Here is a 27,903-nt window from a genome sequence, read left to right on the forward strand (position 1 = left end):
AGAAAGGTGTGCCTTGACACCTTTGGGGGAATTTGGTTTTGTAACTGAAGGAAGTTACAAATGCATGACTGGTGTTTAGTCTTAGTTAAGAGACTTAAATTGTCATTTTAGATTAACAACCCTATTATACTCTAACACATCTGTATTAGCTTTCAGCAGATACTATATTTTCCGATTTCTCTGATGTATCATTAAATATTGGTTGCTGACTCCTTTGTTTTGCCATTGGGAACAGATTATTAAGAAGTAATTTTAAGCTGCTTACTTATTTTAGGTTCTTTTTTATGCACAATAAAAAAAATATTAAATCTACAACATCGTAAAATCTGACAAATGCATCGATCATGAGTTCAGAATCTGTACAAAACCATCTTAACTGCAGCTAGTGAAACGTAAAAAAAAAACAATTAAAAAAAATAAGATTGCATATTTTACAAAAGAAAACCCAACAGAAAAACTTTTGAAAAAGACACGTTGTGTTTTAACTTTGCTTCTCCTTGCTCGTTCTGGATCTCCAGAATGTTTTTTTAAAAATAAGAATTTGTTATATTACGTGCACAAAAATAATGCTTTACATCTGTTCTCTTTTTTCCTTATGGTTTTGATTTTTTCTATTTTTTTTTTCCTTTTAGCAAAATAGATATCTCCTTTGCAAGAAATCCTCTGCCTCCTTTGGTAGCTTGACTCTGAAGAAAAGTCTGTGACGAAATAAAATAGTTTTCTTTTTAAAAGAAACCTGTTCCTTTTTATCTTCTGTCTGGAATCTGGTGGTGAGTGTCCGTAGAATCCTTTTGTGGAGCTGGATCCCAGCCTTCCAGAGGAGCTGCACCTTGTCTGGTCTTAAATACGCCGACTTGTCGAATGAAGACCTGAGGGGAGAGAGAGAAAACAGGACACACCTGTAAGAAGCAACACAGGGGATCGTGTTTGTTGGCTCAAGCACCAAGTTTTCTCAAAACACAGATCATCCAGGTGTCCCAAGTCCAAGCCTGGGTCACAAATCTGAGGAGCAGGCCATGTGGCCCATCCAGCCTGTTAGGCATTTAGCGGGTCTTGAAAGAAACCAGGATATCGGTTTTAACAGCATGGCTGGGTAGCTTGTTCTACAATCCCACAGCCCTTTCTGTAAAGCCTTTTCTCCTTTCCTGATGGGAGGATCTCATCCAGCTGTTTCTTGAAAGAAGCCTGGGTATCGGCTTTGACAATATGGCCAAATAGCTTGTTCCACTCTCCCACCACTCTTTGCGTAGACAAGTGCCTATCTCCCTTGTTTCGTTTGCTAGCAACCTGTTGATCACTTGAGAGAAAGGTGATGTTTTAGTTCTAGTTCATATTAAATGCTGTTAAACTTTTTTTTTTTGCTTCAGTAGTACCCATCGTACAGGGCCTTGGCACTCCAGAAAGCTGGAATGGCTCAGACTGCTATGCAATGGGAGTGATGTTTGATATTGAAGGAATGCACACCTGAGCCAACAAAGGTACAGCATGAAGACTAATGACATTCCTGAGCTCTATGATGCATGGTGTGGAAGCCTGTCCATGTGGTTCATGAAAGAGGGGCCAAAATACATTTAATGTTGTTAAAATCCAGCAGTTTGGTTCTGTTCGGGAAGGACAGTGGCATGTTAGTGTTTCTACCTTGTAGTTCTTGGGTTGTGGGTTCAGTTTCAGAATGGGGTACCCTCTGTGTCCGTTTTGCATGTTCCTTCTGGGTTTTGTGGGTTTTCCCTGGGCGCTCTAGTGTCCCTCTGCTTTGCAAGCATATAGGACCAGGTAAAGGTGTTCCACAGCCGAAACGACATAGTGTTACCTTTCCTTACCTTTCAGCAGCTGTTCTTTTGAAGCCTGCGCATGCTGACGCAGCTCCCCGTTCGAACCTTTGCAAATATATGTTGGCTAGGTTTATCAGTGGCTCCAAACTGCCTCTGTGCTTGTGTGAATGTGCTCCGCGATTGATTAGTGTCCGATGTATGGCGCAATCCTGCTTCGTGCTCTACGCTTCTGGGTTCGGATTAATGATTTCAACACTGTTTGGGGGGATGGCCGTTTCCACAATGTAATCAGGATGTTCAGTGCAGTGGTGTAATATGCACAGTGTGGGGCTTTTATTGTGAGCTTACAGTAGTCGTGACAGGAACTCGGGCACAAAAGTTTTTATCTTTACAATCTTGGGATACTTCGGCACGGCTAACTGTTTTGTTTGCCTCCGGCTCTATAAAACGATATGGATGGATTAATGCGATCCGCAGGGAGGGCAACTCCCAGGATTTGTGGAGTCTTTGCTTTACTGAATCAGGCTGCTCCACCCCGCACCTGGCACAACACCTCGTTGGATCGGCCATGAAAACACATGCAGCGCTGGTGCCAGAGCTACGCACCTCTGCTTCACTTGCTGTGCTGGTAGGAGTAGGTTGTGTGTTCTGAGGGCGTTTCTATGGCAACCTGTTGCTGCTGACTGCTATTTTCCTGCAAAGACAGGGATTGAAAACAAATTATCCTGGCAGTGCAACCACATCTTGCACATGAGATGCAAAACACCATATCATCCTGGACTGTAAGGGTTCTGTGCTTCTATTAGGAATACTGTATTCTATTAAACCTGTGAGTGGTTTACAGGTTATGTACAGCAAACCATGTGGTGTCATGTGTGCTGTCAGTCAGCGTGTTACATTACCAGTCTTCAGTGTTAAAGGCATGAACCTTACTGGTTTACGAGTATCGCACTTACGTGCTAATTAACACTGAGAAACAATCGTACTGCACAGCATTTTGACTCCTGTCAGGTTAAGATATGCTTGACTTAAGCTATTCGGCTACGTTTAGACTTCCACAATCACGCTGCCAAGATTTGCACAGACAGGCACATGGAACAAAGCTAAAATTAAATGTTGGTTAACTTTATAATTTATAGAACAACCCCAGGAGTTTCTAAAGCCCCAGATGGGGCAAACAGTGTGCAGTGGGAATTTTGGTTAACTGTTGAAAGCACCTCTCTAGGTAAAAGGTAAAACTGCCTTTTTTGTTAGCGTTGTGGGTGGGAAGACTTGTTCGCTGAAAGCGAATGGACCAGTCCGCTGGATCTCACCTCTACAGAGACGCTGGAAGCAGGCACAGGGGTGTACTGTGGGATGTAGGTTCCTTGCATAGTTGCGTTAGCAGGCATGTACTGTGAGATAAAAGGAGATGGTGTTAGTGTGGATCCTGCTGCAGGCTTGTCTTTTCTCTCGCCTGGCCGCGGTCCCGATCAGAGCCGAGTCAGCGGAAGGATAATCGTCTTGTCGATGCGGGATTAGTATTTGTTATGATACTGTCCCCCCCCCCCAGCAGCAGTACTTGTTTACTGTAAAGGAGCAACACAGTGTTTGATATTCCACTCCCTCCATCCATTTTCTAACTGCTTTATCCAATTCAGGGTCACGGGGGACACACACACTCGCCGATATCCCTGTTATTTCCCTCAGAAGTCGTGAAAAATCTGTCATAGAAAGCTCAGGCTCTTAGCAGTTTGCTTTGTGTTCAGTTATCCAGAGAGCCAGCAATTACGGTCTGCTGAAATGCAGAGAGAGAGAAATGGGTAAAGGATCAGCAGGTTTGCTGATGGGGGCAGTATCTCTTGGAGCAGGAAGTGTAAATGACCTCTTTTCCCAAAGGTCACGTGAGCTGTGCGTTGCTGTCCAGGGACTCACCGTGCCAGCGTTGCCAAGGGAGAGGTGGCTGAGCTGCTGGGTGATGGGCCCCATCATGGATGTGGGCTGGATGGACATGGTGTGGTCCATGGTGGGGGTCAGGACCGTCCCCTGAGTAGACAAACGCAGAGCAAGCATGAAACAGCCCTGTGCACACAGGCTAACATTCCTGAAGCACTACGCAGAGCAAGCCTGCAGCAGGGTGCAGAGTTGCAGTCTTTTTCTCAGAATGGACAATGATAGTTGTTACACTCCATGCATTGTAGAACAGCCAACTATGAGTTTTTCTTTTCTTGGCTCACGGATACAAACCCACTTCTACACATGGAGGAGGTTGAGGAAGTGCAGGCAGAGTCCTCTGCCTCGCCCACCTTCCAGCCGCTCGTCTTCTAATTAATAATTAATTGCTTACACCTATTTAGTGCTGTTCTGGACACTCCACTCAAAGCGCTTTATAGGTAATGGAGACTCCCCTCCACTACCACAAATGTGCAGCATCCACCTCTTCTACATCCCCACCATGTCTTCTAACACATCACAGGCAGCACTGCCCCATATTGGAGGGTCAGTGCTGATTGGAGGAGAGGTGTGTCCCTCACAGGCATTCCCGAGGGTCAGTGCTGAATTGTGGAGATTCATGTCCCTCACAGGTGGTACCGCCTCTCAGCAGAGGATAAGCTATGATTGGGAGAGAGGCACATCTCTCTTAGGCAGTACTACCAAATTCCAGAGGGTCAATGCTGATTGGAGGAGAGGTGTGTCCTTCGCTGACAGCTCTACGTGACTGCAGTTGCACTGGGGGCTACAGGGGGCACTGTGAGCTTAGAGAGCCCTGGCTGGCTAACCCAAATTTTATGTGTGCTCCTCTGCTTGTGAAATTCCACCCATAGTCAGCTAGTAACATGTCCTCTGCTGGCAGGATGCATAAGCTGCACCTGTGTCTGTGTAGTGTTCTGATACTTACGGCAGGCTGCATGAGGTACGACTGGTGGTGCATCCAGGAGGGACTGTGTACCTGGAGAAGAGAGATATTAACCAATACGGTAGAGGACAGTACAGTGCAACATGCTGCAGTGCATTTCCACTACAACACCAGGGTATTGCAATACAGTACATTTAGTACCTGGCATTGATGTAGGACTTTTCCTCCTAGAGGAACACGTGGGAGGACTATTTCTGTACCACGTTATAAAGACGATACAATGAGGATTACTGCACATGGCGTGTGACCTCAGTGTCACTTATAAAGATCTCGAATGTTACCCTCCCCCCCTTTACAAGGGCATAGGAATAAGCGCAGCAGAGAGGAAGCTGGTGCTCGGTGGCATGCAGTGTGTCGGCCGGAGGCACTGACCTGGTAGGACGACACGGGGGAATGGATGTACGGCGAGATGGATGCCTGAGCGATCATGCGGTTCGGGGCGATGCTGTACGGGGACGAGTAGAACCTGCGGACAGGCGGGGAAGGAAGCCGAGTTGGCAATCGCTGTGGTTTCTCTGCCACTGCGGTCAGCGGCACCATCAGTCCACGTTAAATCCCATCCGGGAGTCTGGGCTGTCGCTCGCCAGTGTGCAGCAGTTATTACTGATTTTCTTTAAAACTCATTCCACATGAACAACCACTGTTTTTCTCCATCTTCCTACACATTGAATCACGGCGACTGTGACTGACAGACCTGACCTTTCCACCTATAGATTTGTTAAAAAAACGTTTGGTCCGGGTTAATAAGCCCAGCCTTTCTGTCGTTTCACCAAGACGTGCTCATGACATTCTGAGTCAGTACGAGGCCACAGTGGGAGGACCGTGGAAGCTGGAGTTCTCTGACTCACCCGTTCTGTAAGGCTGTTGTAGGGTCATACGTTAGCGTCATTCCTCCCTGCAGGTAGAAAAAGACACGCGTGAGCCCCTCCATGCAAGGGTGGACAGGACGGCCCCTGAGGCCTTTTCCCCTTCCCGAAGCAGCTAGCATGCCTCAGACTCTTCCTCGCATGGTAACAGATCGTTTCGACAAGAGATACATGGGCAAGGGGCACCGAGACCAGCTCTGCGCTGGCCTGCCCCCTGCCAGGGGTTAGATCACGGCCGCCCGCGAGGCGGAGATTGCCCCTCAGGCAGCGAGCGGCGAGCTCCGAGCGCTCGGCCCTGCGGGAACACGCGCTCGTTACGCCGTCTCACCGTTTCCCCATCCCTGGGCCACGGCCGTCCGTTCGGCAGGTACTTCCCCTGGTTCTGCCTCTTTTTCTGCCCCCCGTCCGCAAACTTGCACAGCAGGGGTTCGGTGGGCACTGTGAAGGAGCAGGCAGGGAGAGGCTCAGTGGGGAACGGGGCTCATGTGGCCATCGCTTAGCATAAATCGCAGTTTCCTCAAGAAGCTGTCTGAAGGTGGATCGTAAAGAGGCAAGTATATCTGGGTTCGGTGGGATTTGATTTTTTATTTCTTCTGGGTACAAAGGGCCCCAACAAAAAGCTCTCCCCTTTCAAAGGCTTTTGTATTCAAGTTGCCTTGACACCAATTGCTATCGCTCAGTCTGACCAGAGCGCTGGGAAGCTCCTCTGTGCCAAGCACTATCTGTTGATGAGCTCGCTGTTTAACTTGAGTGTGCACGCAGGTGTCTTTTTACTCTGGCAAAAAAAGGGAGGTTTTTGAATGCTCACATTTTCAGAAAATAATATAATATATGCATATTATATTTTGCTTTATAATGGCTGTCATACTAATTTCAACAGGTGAAAAACACCCTGAATTGTTGGACAATTTTAGTTAATAAGGATGGAGTTTTATTATGGTACTTTGTGCACAGCAAAATTATTATTGTTCTTATCTACAAAGCCTAAATATAGCTTTGGCATTGCCCAGGAAACTCTCCTGCCCTAGTCTTAGATCTGTGCACTAAAATTAATGAATACGGCCATATGCTTTGTAGGCATAAGTGGTGAATACTAATACTATGACAAAAAATGAAAGACTGCAAATTGGTAGGACAAGTTCTTAATTAGCTGATAGCCTTTAGAACTGAAGCAACTTGAACAAGTTTCACAAGCTGTTATAATTCGTTTAAAAGGTGGAATCAGAAAGTATTAAGGTGAAATCTGTCTTGCCTGGTACACCTGGAGGAGTTTTGATGTATTTTCCGTTGAAATGCTGAATGATGGCTTCACATTTCTCTGTTGACTCCATTCTGAAAAATAAGAATCGGATACGAATCCGTCAGGTTTGTGCAGCACGATAGTGTGCTACCAGCTTTTACCACAAGAGGGCGGAAGTTGCTTCCAATTCATAGTCTTCACCTGGAACTGCTCAGCAGTTGTTGGAATGATTTCCTAGTCATCAGTAGTTCAGTTTCTTTTTTACGTTTTTACAGAATAGAATACCTTGGTTATTTCTGATTTGTTTTCGAACGTTTTCCCATGGCTTTTAAACTATTTGGTTTTAAATTTGAATTCTCAAAAGTATGCATTGTAATCTACTGGAAACAAAATATGAAGGCAGAGGGAGGGGTTTTCAGTAAGCAAAACAGCAAGAGAAAACTACGTGCATTCCCTGAAACCAGATGCTTATCTTTTTTGTTGTGAAAAGGCACCCATGCAATTAAGTAAATCTGATAACTGTGGAGATCTCAGGGCTAAAGTACAACAAATGTGTACTGTGCCCAAATTGTGTAGAGAACTGAGGTCTGCATTTTGGATTGCGCCTCTTGTTTCCTCCCCTTGCTCCAGCAAACTGCAGCTCTTCCAGCAGAGCTGTTCCTGTGTCATGTGAGCGTGATGTACAGGGCTAGGCGTCAGGGAGCATGAGGAGAGAGGCAGCTGGATTTAGGGTATTAAAGCTACAGATGTCAAATTGGTCAATTTACACTGATTGGAGAGATCCCCTCACCCTGACACCACCTACAACAGATCTCCCCGGGTTCGTGAGGCATGCATCAATATCGGAGTCGGAGGTGTCTCTGTCTGATGAGCAAGCAGGAGGAGGAGAGGGCCGCGGGGGTGTACCTGGCGAAGCCCACACCGCGGCTGGTCCCGTTGGCGTCGCGGAGGATGCGCGTGGAGATCACCTGGCCGAAGGGCTTCAGCATGGCCTCCAGCTCCTGCTCATCCATGGACAGCGGCAGGTTGGAGATGTACAGGTTAGTGGGGTCCTGCTCCTGTTGCTGGGAGGGAAGAAGAATGCGATTCAGGAACGAAGCGCATTGCTGGTGGGGTGGGTGGGCAAATGTGCGAAGCTGCATTAACACGAGGACCTCCTGGCGAAAACAAATCAACCCTTGTCTGCTTGGTCTTGAGGGATCAGTTCTAGCTGACCCGATTCAAGAAGACCTCTGATTGACCTAGCTTTTTCCTTAATTAGACCCTTTCAACTACCAGGGGTTATTTTCTACCCGTTTTAAAGTTTTTTGTGACTTGAAATCTACCACATCTTTAATTAAGCAAATTAGGAGCTCAGCAAAGGGACCAGTGAAGTAAATAAGAGCGGAATGTGAACCCAGAAGACAGTGGGGTTGAGAGGATCTGGCCTAGGCAGCTGAGAGAGCCTGAGACACTGCTGAGAGGTTTGGGCAGCACTGGAGGGGAGCAGGGCAGCAGAGAGAGCCTGAGACACTGCTGAGAGGTGTGGGCAGTGCTGGAGGGGAGCAGGGTAGCTCGAAGAGCCTGAGACACTGCTGAGAGGTGTGGGCAGTGCTGGAGGGGAGCAGGGTAGCTCGAAGAGCCTGAGACACTGCTGAGAGGTGTGGGCAGCCCTGGAGGTGAGCAGGGCAGCTCGAGAGGCCTGAGACAGTGCTGAGAGGTGTGGGCAGCACTGGAGGGGAGCAGGGCAGCTCGAAGAGCCTGAGACACTACTGAGAGGTGTGGGCAGTGCTGGAGGTAAGCAGGGCAGCTCGAGAGGCCTGAGACACTGCTGAGAGGTGTGGGCAGCGCTGGAGGGGAGCAGGGCAGCTCGAAGAGCCTGAGACACTGCTGGGAGGTGTGAGCAGCGCTGGAGGTGAGCAGGGCAGCTCGAAGAGCCTGAAACACTACTGGGAGGTGTGAGCAGCGCTGGAGGTGAGCAGGGCAGCTCGAAGAGCCTGAGACACTACTGAGAGGTGTGGGCAGTGCTGGAGGTGAGCAGGGCAGCTCGAGAGGCCTGAGACACTACTGAGAGGTGTGGGCAGCGCTGGAGGGGAGCAGGGCAGGTCAAGAGGCCTGAGACACTGCTGAGAGGTGTGGGCAGCGCTGGAGGTGAGCAGGGCAGCTCGAGAGGCCTGAGACAGTGCTGAGAGGCGTGGGCAGCACTGGAGGGGAGCAGGGCAGCTCGAGAGGCCGGAGACACTGCTGAGAGGCATGGGCAGCCCTGGAGGTGAGCAGGGCAGCTAGAGAGGCCCGAGACACTGCTGAGAGGCGTGGGCAGCCCTGGAGCTAAGCAGGGCAGCTGAGAGCCTGAGACACTGCTGAGATGTGTAGGCAGCGCTGGAGGTGAGCAGGGCAGCTCAAAGAGCCTTCGCTTACATGGGGAGAGGCAGGAACGGATTTCAAACACCTTGCTCGAGTCTTTATAGATCTTGTAAGTCTTGTGAGCAGGAGAGCAAAATTCTGTCTCCGAAAGAGATGGTTCAGGTATCCAGACATTGAGGGGTTGTTTGGTTGTCTGGTACGTCTTTGTAACAGAGCAGAGACTTTTTTTAAAGACTTTTCTCCAATAAGGGTTTGGCAAGTATAAGGAGAAACTGACTCTGTGCTCAGAAAGATTCCATGAAGGTTGTTTTCTAAGAAATCAGAAAAAAATCCTTCTGGAGCAGCTGACCGAGAGAGGAGAAAGGCGCGTACATGCGCACACACTCACACACAGAGGAAAAAAAAGAACCTCTCATGCAAGCATGTGCCTATTCAGAACAGAAAAAATGGATCCTTGTGTAATTTCCTGGAAACAGACAGGAAACCAGGCGCTAAGCTGGATCGACAGTGGGAGAGAGAGGAGAGGAGAGAGAGCGAGAGCGGGAGGAAGTGAGTGCCGTGAGGAGCGGAGCAGAGCTGGAGAAGCACGGACTGGGGGAGTGGAAGGAGAGAGGGTGGGGGGGAGAGGCCAGGCACAAAGGGAGAGTGCAGCGCAGGAGGAGGAGGAGGTGGCTTTGGAGCTGGAGCGTCGGACGGGCCGAGAGAGAGGGAGAGAAGAGAGACTGCTGGAGGAGGGAGATGGGGGGGCGGGGGGGGGGGTGTCAGAGGAAATGAACAGAGGAGAGAGGGAGAAAGAGTTGGGGGGGGGGGGTGCAGGACGGAGCTGTCTGGCTGTACTTCAGTTGAACTCTTTCCCCAGGGGGGTCCCCTTCTTCCCTTTCCAGAACTTGGTTTCACAAGCACGCAGTGCGCAAGGAAGAAAAAGCCCATTGTACGCCTGGCAGAACATGGGTGTTGTGTGTCGCGGAGTCTGGGAAGAGACGCTTTCGGCTCCCAGATTCTCATTGTGTGTTGAGGAAGCACTGCGGGTATCTGACCCCTCAATTTTCGGCAGAAACCATGGAGCGCCTTGATTTGTCTTGTTTTTTTTTATGTCTAGAACGTAAGCATTGAATCCCCCCCTCCTTGTCGTAATCGAGTGCACTGTAGCCGGAGGGCACCCATGTGGAATGTGTAACTCGTTCTACCGAATACTCCTGTAATGACCGGAGACAGGTGCTTGATGTACTCCAGGTGTAACACATCTCCTTAAAATCTGGAGATTCCTTATGCTGCCAAGAAACACACTGAGTTCATCAAAACCTTGTGTTTGAAAAGCTAGAATTAAAAATTAACCAAAGTCACCCTTTCACTGCAGTGTTGACCCAACAGTGTCTGGGATTTCAGGAGGAACAAAAAATGCATTTCGAAATCGGTAACATTTTAATCTTTTACAAGTGAAGAACATGTTATTAACTGTCATACAAACAAGTCTAAAATAGAAAAAAAAGATTAGGGCTGGAACAAGCCGTCCTCTGTAAATATTCCAGGATTAAGGCTGTGGTCAGAATTAGGGATTTGTTCATAACAGGCGAATCTATTTATGTGCTTATCATCACATTTGTTGTACTATATTACTTTATCGATATATTCCATTTCTAAACCTTTTAAAAATATCATTTGCCATGTCTGGTTTTGGGTAACCTCAGCCCCTACGTCTAATGATCAGAAATAACTGCTAAAAGTGGACTCAATCCTTCAGATTCCTTCTAGGTCCTTTCAGGTGGATGTATTTTGGATCAAAGAAGAATGCTGATGTGGATTTTACTCCCTTGGAGGAAACAGTTCTGCAGTTACAAATGACAGTATCTAGAAATGCGTGGCGCTAGAGTGCGGCTGATTGGATAACCTGCAGTCCAACAGGCAGGGCGCTCTCCTGATGGAGGTTGGCACGCTTGCTGGTGGTTTCATCGGTAAGGGGAGCACAGGCCCCCGCTGTGATGGGGAGGGCATGAAGGGTTGTGATCTCTGTGTGTCCCACAACATGAGCAGCGCCCGCACCTCCAGCAGGGCAGACGCTCAGGGCACTGAGAGTGAGAAAGCAACACGTTTCCTTCACTGAAACACTCAGACTATCCCCTGAAGAGGGAGTCTGTGTGCTGTGCCATTGCAGCTACTGGGTTGTAGCCATATGTATTTTTTTATTTTCTCTTGTACTCACTGAAATGCAACACAGTTATGGACTCTTTTTCGGCAGTGTTTTCCTCGACATCATTTCATAGTATCTCTGCCTGTGGCTGTTTTTTTTTAATGCCTCAAAACCAGTTGGTGCTCTTAAACCTTGGCACCTTGTGTTTTAAAGAGAACAGTGCTGTTGTACCTCTGTGTGGCTCTTCCGTCACAGAACATGACCAGCTTTAGTCTGGACTCCGGGACAAGAAGGTGTTGACCCAGCAGGGGTTACGGAACGAGAGGGGTAAACGAGAGGTCAGGACAGAGAGAGAACGTCTTTGTCCAGCTACAGAAGGCAGAGTGGCTCCTTTTAGTCTATTTAGTAATTAACGCAGCAGTTTTTTTTAGTACTTTCTAATACTTTACATTTGCCAAATTCAAGCCTCTTCTACTTAATAAATGAAAGATTGGTTCATTAAGAATATAAGTCTAATACTTTTTTTCATACCTGGTGCCAGTTTGCAAAATCAGAACGTGCCTCACTCTCAGGAGTTTGAAACAGTGGCCCCTGGTGCTGTGGGCAAGTTCTGTGAGTTTAGTCTTGCCAGGAGGCAGACCTCAGCTGACCTTTGATCTGTGGGCAGTAGGAGGAAGAGGCGCAGCCGAACCCCTCGCTAACGGAGCGATGGGTGGGTGTAGGGGGACGGGTTCATTCTGCTGAGTCAGCCCCATGCTGCCTGAAAGTGCATGGTCACCGAGGAGCAGCGCGAGAGAGTTCCCTGGTCTCCTGTACAGCGGCCCAGTTTGGAGCGCCTGATTCCAAGCCAGGCAAAGGAGACCGCGGCCTCTCCTTAATTCTCTAATCCAGCCGTTTAATCGATCCGCCAGATGACAAAAGAAGCTGACTGAGGCGTGGCAAGGCTGTTAAAGAGGACGGGTCACATTTGGGGTTCGGCGTTAACGTGCTTCGGATTGACAGTCACTTTTGAATCCCGTGAATAACATAAAATTCGAAACTGGGGGAGGGGATCCCATCAGACCGAGGACTGCTTTCTCGCGGGCCGTGCCTCTCTGCACGTGTGCCCACGACAGAACCATTTCGGGGTATAAAAGGTTCGCCCTGCCCTTTGCCCGCAGCAGGAGGGCGTGCGGCCAGCTGGGCTCAGCCCTGCGTGCAGGAAGTGCCACACGGCACTCGTCAAGCCAGTCTGGCCAGGTGCTGTTTGTGCAGACGCCTGTGTGCTGAGGTGGGGCTCTAACCCGAGATGGGCTCCTTTCCGGAAGACATTGTTAAAGATTCTCTTCTCTTCTCCTGCAACTCCTGGAAAGCCAGGGGGAGGGGAAAAGTCTTGTCACTCTGAGCTTTGTTTTCAAATGTTTTTTATGATTGTTTCCAAATAGGTGAAAAACAAACCAGCACTGAAATGAGTCATTAAAATTAAAATAGGGTGGTGATGCATTAACTTTCTTAAGTCTTAATTCTTGATATGTGAACTGGCAGGGTTCCACCATGTTAAACAGGGGTTTTGATTTGTGACCCCACTTATCAAGCGACAATTCGTTGAATTTGAACGAGGAACAAACAAATTCAATGGTAATGTACTAAGCCGTTTATTTTTAAATGCATTGCATTTTGTGGATGTGCATTTAAGAAATTAAGAACATAAATGCTGTATTTGGGCCATAGATGTTGTGAGAGCTAATTCTGCTGTAGCTGCAACACAAGTAATCTGTAAAACTGAATAGAATGCTTTTAACATACCTTGGATGCTTAGATGTTCAGTGTAACATACCATGGCCCTTGAGTAATATCTCTGCAATAAGTGTAACTTTCTTTGCCTTTGTCCCAGCCCCAGTCCAGCCGTGAGGAGCTCGTTTTGGGTTGCCAACCCTGGTTGAATGTGTTTGGGAGGTGTTCTGGAGGCAGGAGATCTCATATTGGCTAAAAGTGGGGTTCTTTTACAAAACTTGGGAGGTAGTGAAATAATGTAGGAATGGGATGGAGGGAGGGGTTATTCCCACATGATGAAATGCTGCACTCCTGTCCTGGAGGTTGTGCTGTAATACTGAGAGACTCCCCAGTGGTCATGTTAACTTTAATCCATTACTGCACTGCTTATTCAAAAAGGTTATCTCCGTTATGCACCAGGGTAGACATGCACACTCTTAATGTGGGTACGCTTAAAGGAGTTCAAATGGAAAAGGCCCTTTGCCCATGGAAACGCATGCAGTGAAGCAGAAAAGTTTATTTTAACTCTAAACCCATGAACAGGGTGTAGGGTACATTACCATTATCACCCAGCAAGTGTTTCTAGTTTTTCTATTTGCATAAGAAATTAGTCACCCGATCCGTGTTAAAGAGTGTGACATGAAAATGCAAAAATGCTTTGCAATTTATCATTTTAAGCGCTTTGCATATCCCAGTGCACTGCTTTCCAGGTGTGACTGAAGCAGCCGAGCAAAGAATGAAATTCTTGAGCTCATGTTCTCAGGACGGTCTGAAGATGTGAAATGTCTTTCAGCTAACAACGCGGCAGCAACGCTTTTTGAAAACAACGTATAAAATGACACTCAACCCCAGCCTGCGTCATTTATTAATGACATTCCAAAACCTAAGGGTCTGTTTCAACTTGTTTACTTAAGGGGAGTTTTTTTTAAAGTGAAACAAATCGTTGCTGTTGGGTGAGAGTAGCCTGAGAACTAAACATCGTCACGTCTAGACATTTTAGGTGAAGAATGATAAGAACTGGGTTGTGCATGGGTTTGGAGGTAGGCAATTCCTCAGGTTTAGTGGAGCCAGTTTGGTCTGCTATCACTGATCTTTTATGAAGTCATCTATAAAAGCCTTGGGGTGCGTATGACTAATGTGCTCTGGCGCGACTGTGCCTCTGTTCCTTCTCAGTGACGACTCAAGTTACTGTTAATCTTCAGGCGTGACGTCCCATCTGCACCTTTACAGAAACTGTTCCTACAGAAGGAAATGCAGCTGAATGTTGCCAAGGCGCAACTTTGACAGCATGTTGACTGACTTCCCCAGTCTTGATTTGTGTTAGCAGCCCCTCTTTCCCTCATCCAAGCCGTCAGCTCCCACTCCTTGTGTATTTGCTTCTGTACGGGATGTGCTGTCCTGTCATTTTGTTTAGCAGCAGCGTGTGTTTGGGGATTGTGAGCCAGTGCCTGGCTCTTCCTGTTGCTCGCCTCTGTAGCAGGGGGGGAGAAGGGGTGGGGGGGGATGCAGCTGAATGCACGTCATGCAATTGTCGATGAATTAGCTTTCGGGGCCGAGCTCCGCCGGGCTCATTGTACGGGGCTCTTGTGCAGCAGGTGGTGGGGCACGTGCTCCCCTGACCTCTGAATGGTCGAGAGGGATCGGTTTAATGGGTCTACAGGAATCCCTTTTGTGCACAGACACCCGCTCAAAAGGCTGGTTGGAGACTCCGTGGCCAAGTTAATGGGAGGCACGCAGCGAGAGAGAGGATCTCTGCTGCAAACGCGTCTCTCTCTCCCTCTCGTCTCCGCCTTGTCACCGGCGTATTTTTCTTTTTTCACAAACAAGATGCCCTAATAGGCAAGTGTTCCTGCAGTCTGATACCTGGGCTGCCTTATACACATCTGCAGTGGGTAACTCTGGTCCTCCAGGGTCAGGGTCTTACAGATTTTTAAGGTACTTTTCCAATTAGCAGCAAAAAAACGGATGATTTAACCTCATATCGAAATAACTGGACTAATAAAGTAATGAAGCTCAAAGATGGAGAGTGCGGAACAGGGTTGAGATGTGTGTTAAATGCACATCAAACCTGAGACAGGCTTATCCATTCAGTAGTGTGGATTTTGATGCTGTGGAACGAGCACTGTAGTCTTTTTAACGATGAATGGCTAAGTTCAAAAAACATTTCAAAGGAGGCCCAAAAATGAATGGGATACAGCCGAGCAAAGACCCCCGAGACAAGAGTGCCTTTGTTCTCTTGAGCTGCAGGACACTTTTAAGACCTGCTCTTTGAAACCACCACAGTTTTACGACATGTCAACACATAGCTGACCCCTGACGAGGCTTGGAAAAGAGCTTCCCCCCCCCCCCCCCAACACATTTATGACCCCTGTCCCTGTCCCACCACCGCCCGGGTGGGCAAGCTGCCTAGCAATCCATCTGACCAATCGGAATCATAGAGGGAAGGAACTGAGCCCCCTTCCTGTGTCAGCCAACCCAACTCCAGAAGAACTGCAGCTGCAAGCGTGAGTATCCCCCGAGGTAAATGAGACCTTTGCCATATTGGGTACCTAAATCACAGATCTGCAGCTCTTGGGAGAGTGATCTGCTCTTTAAGGATGATTCTTCTTCAAGTGTTATTCCAGGCGCTGCCTATTTTCCTGCTGGGAAGTCAAGACTGCCGGGATGTGCAAACGAGCTTTAATTCACTTAACTCCATTTAATGTCGCATTAGCGAAGAAGAGCCCGGGAGCCGAGCGCGGCTTTACTCAGGCTTTCCCCCAAGGGAGGCTCTCGCCTCGTGGGCTCGTTTCAGAACTGCGGATAACGGCACAGGGGAGAGGAGGCGCTTACCTTGGCCATCTGAGCCTGCACTCCACTGGCCTTCAGCGCGGTCACCGCTTTCTGTGCTGCGGCCGGACTGTCGAAATCCACAAAGCCATACCCTGCAAGGCAAACCCGGGGCCGTCAGCTCCGTGCGGATTTCCTGCTCACCGGTCCACTCTGTACTTTTCTTCCTCGTGTACTGGATCCTTTAATGTAGGATGGCCAGTAATTTTTGTTCTGGAACAGTCAGGGTGTTTTTGAAGCCTCGGCTCGCAGGTCCGACCCCACACGGCTGCACGCTCTTGCGAACGAGGAAGTGCGGGCAAACCCTTCTGCCCCACCCACCCTCAAGCCGATCAGAGGAGAGGAGAGGAGAGGAGAGGTGCACCCCCCCACTGACAGCGCCGTGTGCCTGCAAGTGCGCGCGAGTGGCCACACGGGTCGCTGTGTGTAATCCCACCCTACACCCAGAGAGGGTCCAATTAACAAGTCCAGTTAACTTAGAACTCAGTCACGTCTTAGTCTTCAGCTTCTCAGCTCTTTTCTTCCCCTACAATGAATGTCCAAGATTTGTACGTTACCCCATCTGTCCTGCTCCACAGCAGCCAGTCAGGACAGAATCACGTGATACGGCAGCAGGCACACACCGCAGCAGTCGCTTACCTTTGCACTTGTTGGTGGTCTTGTCTAGGATGGCTTTAGTGGAGACGATCTTCCCATACCTGGAACACACAGACAGTCAGCTGAGGCGCATGGGACTTCGCAGTGTGATTTAGTCCCCACAGTGGGGAGCTGGGGCCTGTTTTGACCCGAGGCGCCACGGGTACATAACTTTAATAGAATATGGAATGAGGTTTTAGCTGGATGTATTTTGAGCGCTTTGTGCAACACCCTTAAACTGGAGTAACCCTTCAGGGAATAACTAAGAAATTCAACTTTAAGATATTTTATACAACTGGACAGCAAGCCATGTCCCTGTATCTGACTTAATTATTTGCTATAAGACTGTATCTGTTCCCCATTTCTTAGTTCTTCATGCTGTATCCTTCCACCGTGCTTTGCTTTTGCTGGGGTCCCGTGTTGACGAAGCTGATCAATGTAACACAGACAGTCCGCCTGTCCGGCAACCGTCCTCAGAGTGCAGGTGCGTTCCCTTGCCTGTGCTGTTGCCCTTCCTGAGGACAAACATGCACGTGCTGGATAAAGGCCCCAGCAATAAGGAACGCCTTCCTTCAGTACAACAGGCGTGCGCCTTTTATTTTCTACCATGTTGAAAGTCGAAACGATCCAGTTTTGTGGTGTGCAGTCCTTACTGGTGATGCTGCAGTGCAGGGAAAGCTGTGTTATACTGAGTTGCATTTACTCTACTTCCTGTGGATTCCTCTCATTTTGAGTGGGGCCTAGCCGTGCTTTGCCGCCCTGTGCTGCTCGGCAGGGTGTTGCCCGGGCGGGCAGTGGGACAGCGTGCTACACCTTTGTGTGCTACCTGGTGCAGTATTGTTCGTGCGCAGTGCGCCGGGGATCAGATGCTCTCCTGGCGTGCCGTGCAGTGTAACCCGATCTCTCTCCCAGTCCTGCGCTGGCAGGGCTCCAGGCGGCTGCCCTGTTCTCAGCCTCCGACAGGCAGGAGCAGGCAGAGCTGGGAGGGCCTCCAGCCGCCGGGTCCTACTGCACCCTGCCCTGCTGCCGCCACTAGCCCAGATCCGCCACACGAACAAAGGCAGCCCTGTGGCTCCGCTGGCAGCCCGCGCGGGCTTGTGTTTACCTGGAGAGGTGCTCGCCGGAGGAGCGGGGACACTTGGCCCTTCACGCGGGGCTCTGTACAGTTGTCTGATGCTATCAGCGGTTCCCAATCGCTTCCTACAAGGGGCCTCACTCGTGAAATGTACACCTCCACTCCATTTTTTTTCTCCAATTGTACTTTTCCCAAGAAGCCAAAAGCTTTTAATTGTAGGGATCGATGCAAATTTAGCTCACCCCCTCAGGCATCTGGATTTTTTTGGGGGGGTTTTGTGTTGAAACAAGGGGGTGATTTTTTTTTTTAGAGGTGTATGAATCTTGAAGTGGTGATAAATATGGTGTGGGTGCAGCCTGGACGCCTGTAGTCTGGTACTAAAAATATCTGTCCCGTCTCTAAGGTTTAAAAAAAAAAACTATAAATGTTTCAGTAATATTGAACAAATTGGAAAAGTATACTTCAGTACCGTGGGGTTTGGAAAATTGCACCATAGTAAAACTGCGGGAAGAAAGAGGATAAGAGGGACCTCTGGCCTGTTTAATGGATGCACTGGGACGTTAGAAAGCCCACAAATGAGAGGAGCCCATTCGGCTGTCATGCTCATTTATATCTATTTCTCTAGTTCTATAGTCAGTACTGCTTGTACTGGGAATGGACCTTTCTAAGTACTGAAATCCCCTTGAAACCCCCTCTGGAAAAGGACAGTATAGAGCAGACAATCAAATAATGTCCAGGCGACATGCGAGTTACGACGAACCTGGCAACCCCCCCACCCCCGAGGAACATGGGGGGGGGGGACACACGCAAACTCCACACAGACAGCAGGCCAAAGTATGTGGATGCTCCATTGAATTTAGACTGGTGCTGCTTTTGGGAATGGGGCAGGGGCCTTAAATATGGGATTTTGAAGTTGGCCCCTTACCCTCAAAAGAAAACATTAAAAAAGGCAAAATGCACCAATGAACCAAAAGAATGAAATTTCTGATGAGATGCCAAGTCAGGGCCCAATGCGAGAACCCTGATGTGAAACAGGGCTGCAGTCTGTACATGAACACACTGTACAGACTGTGTAAAGATCTTTATTACAGCCTGAGCTAATCTCGGCCACTGCAGGAATGTGTGCAGAGTGTGTTTATACAAGCAGAGTGCTGATACAGCCTGAACTTTCCTTTAGTTTTCTTCCTATTTTGCCTGCTGGGAAGTTGCTGAATGTGCTGTAATTAAAACTGGGAGGTGGTGCAGTGATCTGCATTTATTATTGACCACAGCCCACACCCCTGTTGGGTAGAGCGAAGCAGAAACAAAGGACAACACGGCCGTTCTGCTGAATCAGTTGAGGTCAGGAGGGGAAAAAATACACAATCTGTGAATCTCTAAAATACAGCTTCAGTTCAGGCTTTTGATAACACATCAGAAACTACAGTTTGAGAGCATATTTGAAGTTCTGTGTAGACAGCATTGTCGTCATTGCCATTTCATTAAAACAAAGAGGTTGATTCCTTAAATCGTGCAGTACTTTTCCATCTTATAGCAGCACATTAAGAAAAGTAAATCATACTTTTATACCTGCACTTTGTAAAAAAAACACTGATTTGTGCATCATGTTAAATTAAAATGAAAGATAAGGAGACTCAGGAATCAATATCTATACAAACCATTCTTTAAAATATGAAACCGGGCAGCTATGATTAAACCACAGCACAGAGCTCACTATGTTCTTTTACATTAGTGTTCAGTTAGAGTGAAGGACCAGCTTAAGAGGTGCAGAAGCCCCAGCTATCGACAAATCTGAGGGATCTAAATAAATTTAGTGGCAATTGGAATATGTGTTTCGGGGTTGAGTTCCTCATTTGTGTACCATGTGTTGAGCTTTAAAAAAATGTTTCTCTTGATTTAAGCAGCACAGCAGTAACAGTATGAGAGGCCAGATTTGGCAGCTGGAGAAACAGACCAAGGGCTCAGAGATCACAGTGAGAGAGGAAGTGGCGTGAATGAAGGTAGGAGGCTTCTGTGACCCGATCGGGAGTCGCACCTTGATCCCTAGGGGTGCTGTGTGTTGTGGGGGGGGGGGGGGGGGCACCTGGCTGCAGGCAGCGTGGTGGTGCACAGCAGGGGCAGTCTGGGAGAGCTGATATCATTCGCATTACAGCCAGCCAGCCAGGCAGGGAAACAATAGGCTGTTTGTTCACTGGGGTCCTGATCAAAGCCTGGCTGTCGCACTCTCTCTCACGCACACACCTACAGACATCAGTGGCCAGGAGCACTACTGCTCACCCCTTCAGTTAAAAGGCTGTTATCGCCATTTACTAACAAAGTGCAAATCTGAATTTTCAGTGCAAATTGTGTAGATCCGCCTGCCACTGGTGCGTTTGTAGACTTGCAGCACCCAAGAGGTAAATATGATATTTTAGAGGGGATTGTATTTGCTTGGCCTTTATTTAGCCTGGGCTAATTTTTGCACTTGTGCAAACAGCAGATATGCCCAGAGAGGCTTGTACTCCTCAGTGGTACCGAGGTGCAGGTTTGCATGACTACCTTGATGACCTAGAGATGAATTAATTGAAATACACTGCACACTCGATCACATTTGTGCAATTTGTACGTAGGTTTATGACACATCGGTCGAAACAAGTAAGCACACCCTAGTTCCTTTTCCTCTAATGGGATGACAGGCGTACTGACAAGTGTTTGAGTTGTTCGTGTGAGAGCACGTGTCCGAGGGCTGTGTGTGCATAACTGGGATCTATACAGAAATGTTGGCTCCCGCACCCCTCCCCAGCCGTCTCTGCATCAAAGTAATGAAGAGGAACATGCCTGTCCAGGTAGAACGTGTTCACGAAAGTACTCTTAAAGGTGACCTTTCTGTGTGACGAACCTCAGACCTCACCGGAAGGATGGAGGAGGGAAGGTTTAGTGGAGAGGCAGGCCTGCCGGCATGTCTGTGAATAGCCAGAGGACCTGGAATGCGGAAATGCCGTGACCTGTGACCCTGCTTGAAGTGACTTACAGTTCTAGTGGCTTTGGGAGCAAGGACGGGGGGGGGGGGGGGGGGGGAGTCTCGCCCATTTTACAAGCTTCCAGCTGAATTCCATCTCCATCTGCCGCTACCTATCTTCCCTTCCCTCTTCCCTCCCCTCCCCCTACGTTCTCAGACCTCTCTCCTGCCCCGATCTCCTAACCTGCTTCTTCACCTCTGTTTTCCTTCCCCGAGTCTGCCATTCTTTTTGAGATTCCACATCTTCTCTGTACCTTCCCTTTTCAGGTTCCCTTACCCTGTCCCTCGCTCCCTTCTCCCTCGTATTTCTCTCGCTCTCCGTTATCCATTGCAGCCATTCGTCTTGCGCAGTGGCAGCTGCACTTTCCTCCCCTGATTCTGCCTCTCCTCCTCATCTCCCCTCCCGCCTTTTCTCTTGCTCTTTTTACACTTTTCTTTTCTCCCTCTGGGGTTCCTTGTTTCCTGTGGGATAGGCAGTCTGTCATGTGAGCGCTCTCTTCCAGACAGCTGAAAAGAAAAGTGCAGACTCTCTCTGGTCAGCCACAGATATTTTCATTACAGCTCTTTGGGCCTCATGCCTTGAAAACCTTTTTGCTGGCTTATCTGGGATGAAATCTACTTTGATCGTCAAAGTTCAGGAACTTAAAATGATATTCCTTATTGTGTGTGTGTGTGATCTTGATGTACTCAATTGCTCAGATTCCTCCATAGCACTGTACTTTTCAGTTAACATGATTTAAAATCATTAAAAATGAAGACAGACTAAGACATTCAAAGACTAGATTTTTTTTCAGGGGTGCTGTTGAAAGTGACTAAGTACGACTGAGAAGTGGATGTTGCAGCAAGCGCCGTTTGTCATCACCGTAAGAATTACAACAGTGCTGCATAGAATACACTATAATAAACATTATTAACAAGGTCTGTACGAGGAGCACAAGGTGTGCGTTCTAGGAAGATGGCAAAACCACTATAAAATCACCTGCCTTTCAATGCTCTTGATACGCGTGCTGGTTTCTGTGCGCTACAGTGAAAGCTGTCCACTGGCTTTTCAGGACGAGGTAAAGGAACGTGACTGTGTTTTTAAGCTGATGCTCAAGAATATTGAGTTTTTGATTCTGCCAGACTTGTGCCAGTCAATAAGCCTGATGTTAAAAAATTAGTATATGAAAAAGCGATTATTTTTAATGGCTATGGCAACTGTGTGGTTCTGTTGCAGAGGTGCAATAGTGAACATGATCCTAGAGGAGCCCCGTCTGGGAGATTGTGTAACTAGCGAGCAAGGAATCTTGCTCAAACAGTGTCTGTGGAAACAGGCAAAGGGCAAATTTCCCTATTTTCCAGACAGGAGAGCGTAACCATCTCTGGCACCAGCAAGGAAAACACAGCGGGTGTCAGAGGCTCCTTTCCTAACTAGACGTCTGCGTGAAATTACCATTTCAAAGTGTCAAACCGTCACGGGAGCAAAACAGAAACTAACAGGAAAGCAGTCCGTGCGTACAGAGGGAAAGAAAGATGAGGAGAGTACAGTGACACAGGGAAAATGGGCTAAAAAGCAGGAGTGAAAAGAAAGATAAAAGGACAAGCCTGGGAATTGTTGTTTTAACTGTCTTTTTAACCGTGTAATAAAAAAGTACCAAGCAATTTTTGGAAAGTCTGGGCTGAATAGAGCTGAGCTGACCTGCCCTGCCCAGAGCTGAACTCCATCCCCTATTGATTTTTCCACACAGTTCTGCTCAGGGCAACTTAAAGGTACTGTGCGCCAGAGTTCGAGCCCCGGGGTGCTGGGGTGCTATAATGTAGCTGTGACGACCCCCCGAGCAACCTTCCTCAGCCACGGGTTACTGAGAACAAGAAGAGTGGACATGCTCATCCGGATCCAGCTAACTGATGGACCCGAGGATCACCCGTAGGAAACCTGGGTACCGGCTTCTGCAATGTGATTAGGCAGCTCATTTCAGTCTCCCGTCTCCTTTGGTGTGAAGAAGCACTTCCTGTTCTCACTTTTAAGTTTGCTTCCCTCTCAATCAGGCCCGCCGAGATGCTTTTTTTTATGTTAGTTTTTGAGAGGAAAAAAGCCCCCAGAAATATCCAGTGTTTGCAAGAAAGGTTGGCATAACCAAAAACTTTATCCATTGTCTTCATCAGTCTGATGTCTGAGCCTTGCACAGCTTTGGGCAGAACATAAATACCCTTTTAGGATCAGGAGTCACAACATGGAATTGTGTCCAAATACTCCCACTGGATTGAATATGTATGAACATGCATACAGCACTGCCTTCCCCTGTCTGGCTCTTGTCATCTTCTGCTTCATTTTAGCCATCTCTGTGATGCTAACTGACTTAGTTTATAGAACCTTTGGCGACTGTTAGCAAGTAAATTACAGGAGTGTTTTAGAAATTTAGAAAACTAAAGCAGGGGTCAGGGTTCTGCACTTGTAACTTGTGGATGGGCTGTGGGTTCGAGTCCCAGGTGAGACACTACTAGTGTACCATCTGTTGAGCAAAGTACTTAACTTTAATTGTTCCATTAGAATACGCAGCTGTGTAAACAGATGCAAATATAAGTCTTTTTGGATAAAAGTGTCAGCTAAATTAATGAGTAATTGGTAAAATAAAATGCTGAAGTTGTACTTCTACATTTCTCACAAATTCTGTTTGCACAAATCGCCTTTAGAGTAACCTGCCTCCTGCTGTAACTGTGAGCGTGTGTGGCGTTGAGCTCACTCATGTCTGTCGGCCACATTCAGTGCTCAGCTTTTTCCACTGTCAGAGATACTTGTGACTCAGCCCTTTTCCATTTAATCTTATTCAAGAGCACAGAATGTAGTCACAGTGGGCAGGACTTGTGGTCTAAGCAAGCTGTAATACCGAGCTGCATTTGAAATGTTTTTTTTGTTCAATGAGAAGTCCAGGTTTTCCTCTCCAGTTGTTTACTATTGAGTCGTGCACAGTGGCGTGAGGTACATTTTTCCCCCTTGTAAATGACATAAATTCCTATGGAAATAAATGCTATTTTCCTGTTGAGCACAAATTGTGCAACTGCATGTTTTAAGCCGGCAAAGACGAGCCTTATTTTATCAATTGTTACAATTACTAACAGCATCTTATGAAGAACAGCAGTGTCTAAGGACAGCACAAATCGTCCCCTATTTGAGATGACACTGTCCCATGCTCCCTGCTTTTATTTTTTTGTGGAGCAAAATAATAAAGATGCTATTTTTTAAATTCACGTCCACTGATCCATTTCGGAAAATAGGAGATCCTTTCACCATGGGAACTTGGACAAGACTAGGGGTTGCAGCAGAAAGGGCTGCACTTGAAAGGCCAGCCACGGTCAAAGATTTTCCAGCCCAGAAACCTCAATTCCTGTGCGAGGGGGGGGGGGGGAAAGAAAAAGGATGTGAGTGGAAAATAAGACGAGCCGCAGCCTTGAAAACGTGCCTGTTATGCGCTGTACCTGGAGCTGTCGCGCTTCTTTGGACGGTAGAAATTCGGAGGAAAATTCGCTCGGCCTGAAGGTTGGTTAAATGTTCAGCCTCTGATTAAAATCTCACAGAGAGGAGGTGGGGGTGGGGGGGAGCCAGAGGAACACAAACACAAGTGCTGAGTTCCCCCCCCCCCCCCTAAAAAGCAGCTGCATATTTCTCAGCCCTCGTCGGTGGGGTCGTGTCAGGACATGCGTAGAAGTAAACCTGTCCTGCTCTCAAACTAGAACCCCTCTTCCTCTTGTCTGCTTTCGCTGGCAGTTGCTTTTTTTCTCCCTCCCCCCCCGACCGCTCCTGAAGACAGACGAGTGGAGAAAACCCCCACCCACCCCCCCACCCCGTGTTCACCAGGGCGACATGAGTGTCGGTAAAGACAACGCAGGTGCGCCGGTCTTCCCACAGAAACCCATGGAAAGCAGTGGAAGGAGGTGAATCCTAATCCTGGCTCAGCGACGGCCAGCGAAGGCGGGGTGGTGTGCCCTACAGTGGGCATCCCCTCGTCAGAGGCACAGGCCCCGGGAGGGTAGCCGCTGCCGAGACGCACCCCGTGCCGGCCGAGCAGGAAGGGCGGAGCGCGGGGAGGGATACTCACGGCTGGCACAGCTTGACCAGGTCCTGGTCTGTGGTGCCCGGGTGCAGTCCCCGGATGTACAGGTTGGTTTTGCTCAGCTGCTCCCCTCCCCCGCTGCTGCTGTTACTGCTGCTGTTGGTGTTGGGGCTGGGAGGCGGCATCTGCTGGCTGGAGGACACATAGGCCTGCTGTGGAGAGGGACAGAGAGTCAGGGCAGGGGCAGGGACAGGACGGCAGTGGGTCTGTGTGGGCGTTCCGGTGCTTTTGTTCAGCAAACAACATAGCTAGTGTATTGATTTAACAAGACGCTGTTGTACACGGAGGGATATATATGTTTTTCCAGGAAGAAAGTCGGCTGGCTTGGTGCCAACCCAGGTAGGATAGATTACAGGAAGGACACCCTAGCTAATGGAACAGTCTCCCACCCCATATTCAGGATGCTGAGCCTAGCCTACTCACACCTTACATCATCGCCTGCTGCAACCTTGGCTTCTGGTGCTGCTGTACATGCCATTGCGTGTCTCTATGTTGGCCCACCAGGTAGAGACATCTGTTCTGACCAAACTATCCTATTCTCCTCCCCACATGTCCGGATGGTGCCCGGGCTGGGCACCATCTGAGTTGGATGCTACATCACTGCCATGGATCCAAGAGGGACATTGTGGATATACAGTAGCTATCGTTTAGGAGGATTTTGCTGGTCTACAGAGAGTACCGACATACAGAAGACAAGATGAATGGATTAATACCCTCATTCCATTTATTTCTTTTTTTAACTGTATAATGTTAGCATGCCCAAAGGGGTTGGGCAGCCAGTTGACCTTGGACCCCTAGAGGTTTTTTTTTCTCCTTACTAAGGAGTTTTTGGTTCTTCTCCTCCGTTGTCTTTTGGTCTTTTCTGCTCTGTATTCACAACATGTATGGTCACTTGCTTTGTTAAGCGCCTTGGGGCAACCTTGTTGTGAAAGGCGCTATATAAAAATAAATTGAATTGACATTGACATGGGCTGAATACTCCAAAACTGAATGCCCTCCACCTTTCTGTTCTCCAAACGCATTGCATTCAGTAAAGTTATGGTCTTTAGTCGGACCATGGTCAACCACGGTCAAACCTGGTTTGGATTTTGAATGTCGGTGCTAGAGACACGGGGTCACTCCCTGTTTTAGTCTGGCCCAGACTGGGGCATTGTCTTCCAGTAGGGAGGTTAAATTGACCTTTTGAATTCTGGATAGAAACCAGTTTAAGACTCCAGAAGACCTTAGATAATCCCCCTTTTAGTTTAACTTTCTCAGAAACTTCTTACTTCCCTTTGCTTGCCACCTGCAAATTTTGGATACCGAAAGATGAAAGGCACTAAATAAATTGCACAGAGCTAAAGGTTAATGCTTCATTCTCTCCTAGGTCCCTAAAAAAAACAGATGGTCCAGCCCAGTCCAGTCTAGTCCAGGCAGGCTGGAGTCAGTCCTGCCTCCCCTTCAGTACAGCTGAGGCTCGACAGGCTTTTCGGATGCATATTTGTACCAGATTTTAATATGGAAGCATATTATTGCAATGGTTGCAACAATCTCCAAATTCACAAAGAACCCCAGTACCCAAGGTGAGCAAAATGTATGCGGTCTATGCAGAAAGTGGATCTTTCAACACTTGATACAGCACCAAGAGTCATTACGACAAAACATGAAAAGCTAGGATTTTTATGAAACTAATCACACAGGAAACCCATATGAAGGAATGCGGATTTTCCCAAACCAGCACAATTAAAGCCTTTACCGTATTAAGCTGCCACAGTGAGTTATTGTTTTATGTGGTGTCTCTTAAGAAGGGTACTGGATGTGCATCTGCAGACATTTGTCTCCCATTTTTTTACAAGGAGAGTATAAAAGGATCTGGGTCATCAGTTCACAAAGCAGGATATAGTGAAGTGAATAAATTTATCACAGATGTATAATCTCGCCTGCCTCGTTTGTTGTGGCGTGATAATCCTTTCACACAAATAACACTTTTAATGAGCCCTGTCTTTAACCCTGAATAAAAGCGAATCGGATAACATTTAGGAAAAAAAGTGTCGATTAAATGTTGTTTTAACAGTGCTGATTGCGATGAGAATGCCACAGGTTCTACTCTGACATCCTAGAAATGAATCCCGAGTTTGAAGACAAAACTGTGGAAGGTGGTATTTTGTGGCTAATTAAGAAGAGAGACAGAGATCTGGAAACGTCTGGGGTAAAATAACCCAATGACTCCCCCCACCTTTTCTGGTCACAGCGGTTTGCTGTCACACCCTGGGCAGGAAGCGCGTCAGGTATGGTTTTCTTTTTCCATTCATTCGTAATCCGAGGTCCCCGGGACTACAAGGCTTCTAAATCACAGGAGCCTCAGGGATCATCCCCAGAGAGGGACAATTAGGAAATTCCTGCTGGGTCGCAAGCTCACAGCACAGAGCCCGTGTGTTTGGGAATATCTCCACGGGGAGGGGACGCCGAGACCGCAGAAGAGACAAAAAAACGAGCTTCCATCTCGCTAATTATCACCCCTTGTGATCAACATTCCTGACCGCTACCGTTTCACCCAGACCCCACCCCCGCCATCGCTTCTCCCCTCTCATCCTTTAACCTGCCCTGTTCCGCGTCAATTATTCCAGCACCCCTCCTAGCACCCTCCACCCCCTGCTCCTCGTTCCCGCAACAGGAGTCAAGTGCTGCACTGACTTCGCCACCTCTCTCCACACTCGTCAAGTGACGCACACAGCAATGTCTGCTTCTTCTCGGACAGAGCTGGAGCTTGGGTCCTTGCCCCAGAAGACTCGCTGTGCAGCTCGTGCTCCTCCGCCGAGAGATCCTGCACCTTTTCCTTTCCCAACACCTCTGATCTTTTCCATTTTCCAGCTGCCCACCACGCACGACGGGTGCTGCGACTCGGGAGGAATTGGTTTTCCTGCTTCCCCCCCCCCCCACAGAGCAGTCTGGCCAAATAATGCTGTCTAACTTGGCCATCCTGTGCCTTTTGGGGAAGTGATAAGTGGCCGCGGAGCAAGGAGGTGTGGCTTCATGTGGTTCCCGGTCCTCCCAGCCTCACTGGGGCCCGAGCTCATCAGTGGAAGAGGCTTAATCCTTCTCATGCGCCCATGAGTCAGAAGGCAGTGTCTCATTAGTGCAGCTCAGCTGTTTCTGGGAAATTAACCCCCGTCATCGCCACTGCTTCCTCCCCTCCTCTCTCACTATCCTCGGTGCTCAGCCTGGCGGAAACTCTGTCATTTTCACACTAGCTATCTTTCCAGCACCCCTCTGCCAACCCAGTACTCGCATCCAGTCA

At 48.2% G+C, this 27,903-nt stretch overlaps 1 protein-coding gene across 2 annotated transcripts in view; it reads right to left on the reverse strand.

Annotated features, from left to right (window-relative positions):
* Positions 1-578: 578 nt before the first annotated feature.
* Positions 579-27,903, reverse strand: part of rbms2b (RNA binding motif, single stranded interacting protein 2b) — a 47,813-nt gene continuing 20,488 nt past the window's right edge. For both annotated transcript variants that reach the window (XM_088914132.1, XM_088914134.1), the window contains exons 2-14: positions 24,612-24,778; positions 16,466-16,524; positions 15,830-15,921; positions 7,681-7,838; positions 6,787-6,866; positions 5,863-5,972; positions 5,517-5,563; positions 5,041-5,134; positions 4,651-4,701; positions 3,687-3,797; positions 3,086-3,166; positions 2,379-2,466; positions 579-869 (exon numbers count right to left, since the gene is read on the reverse strand). In XM_088914132.1, coding sequence (XP_088770258.1) covers positions 2,386-2,466; positions 3,086-3,166; positions 3,687-3,797; positions 4,651-4,701; positions 5,041-5,134; positions 5,517-5,563; positions 5,863-5,972; positions 6,787-6,866; positions 7,681-7,838; positions 15,830-15,921; positions 16,466-16,524; positions 24,612-24,778 — 1,131 coding nt within the window. In that variant the 3' untranslated portion in view covers positions 579-869; positions 2,379-2,385. The remainder of the gene's footprint in view (positions 870-2,378; positions 2,467-3,085; positions 3,167-3,686; positions 3,798-4,650; positions 4,702-5,040; positions 5,135-5,516; positions 5,564-5,862; positions 5,973-6,786; positions 6,867-7,680; positions 7,839-15,829; positions 15,922-16,465; positions 16,525-24,611; positions 24,779-27,903) is intronic.

This window comes from Atractosteus spatula, chromosome 1 (assembly GCF_055471065.1).
Source record: "Atractosteus spatula isolate fAtrSpa1 chromosome 1, fAtrSpa1.hap1, whole genome shotgun sequence".
Classification (NCBI taxonomy): domain Eukaryota; kingdom Metazoa; phylum Chordata; class Actinopteri; order Semionotiformes; family Lepisosteidae; genus Atractosteus; species Atractosteus spatula.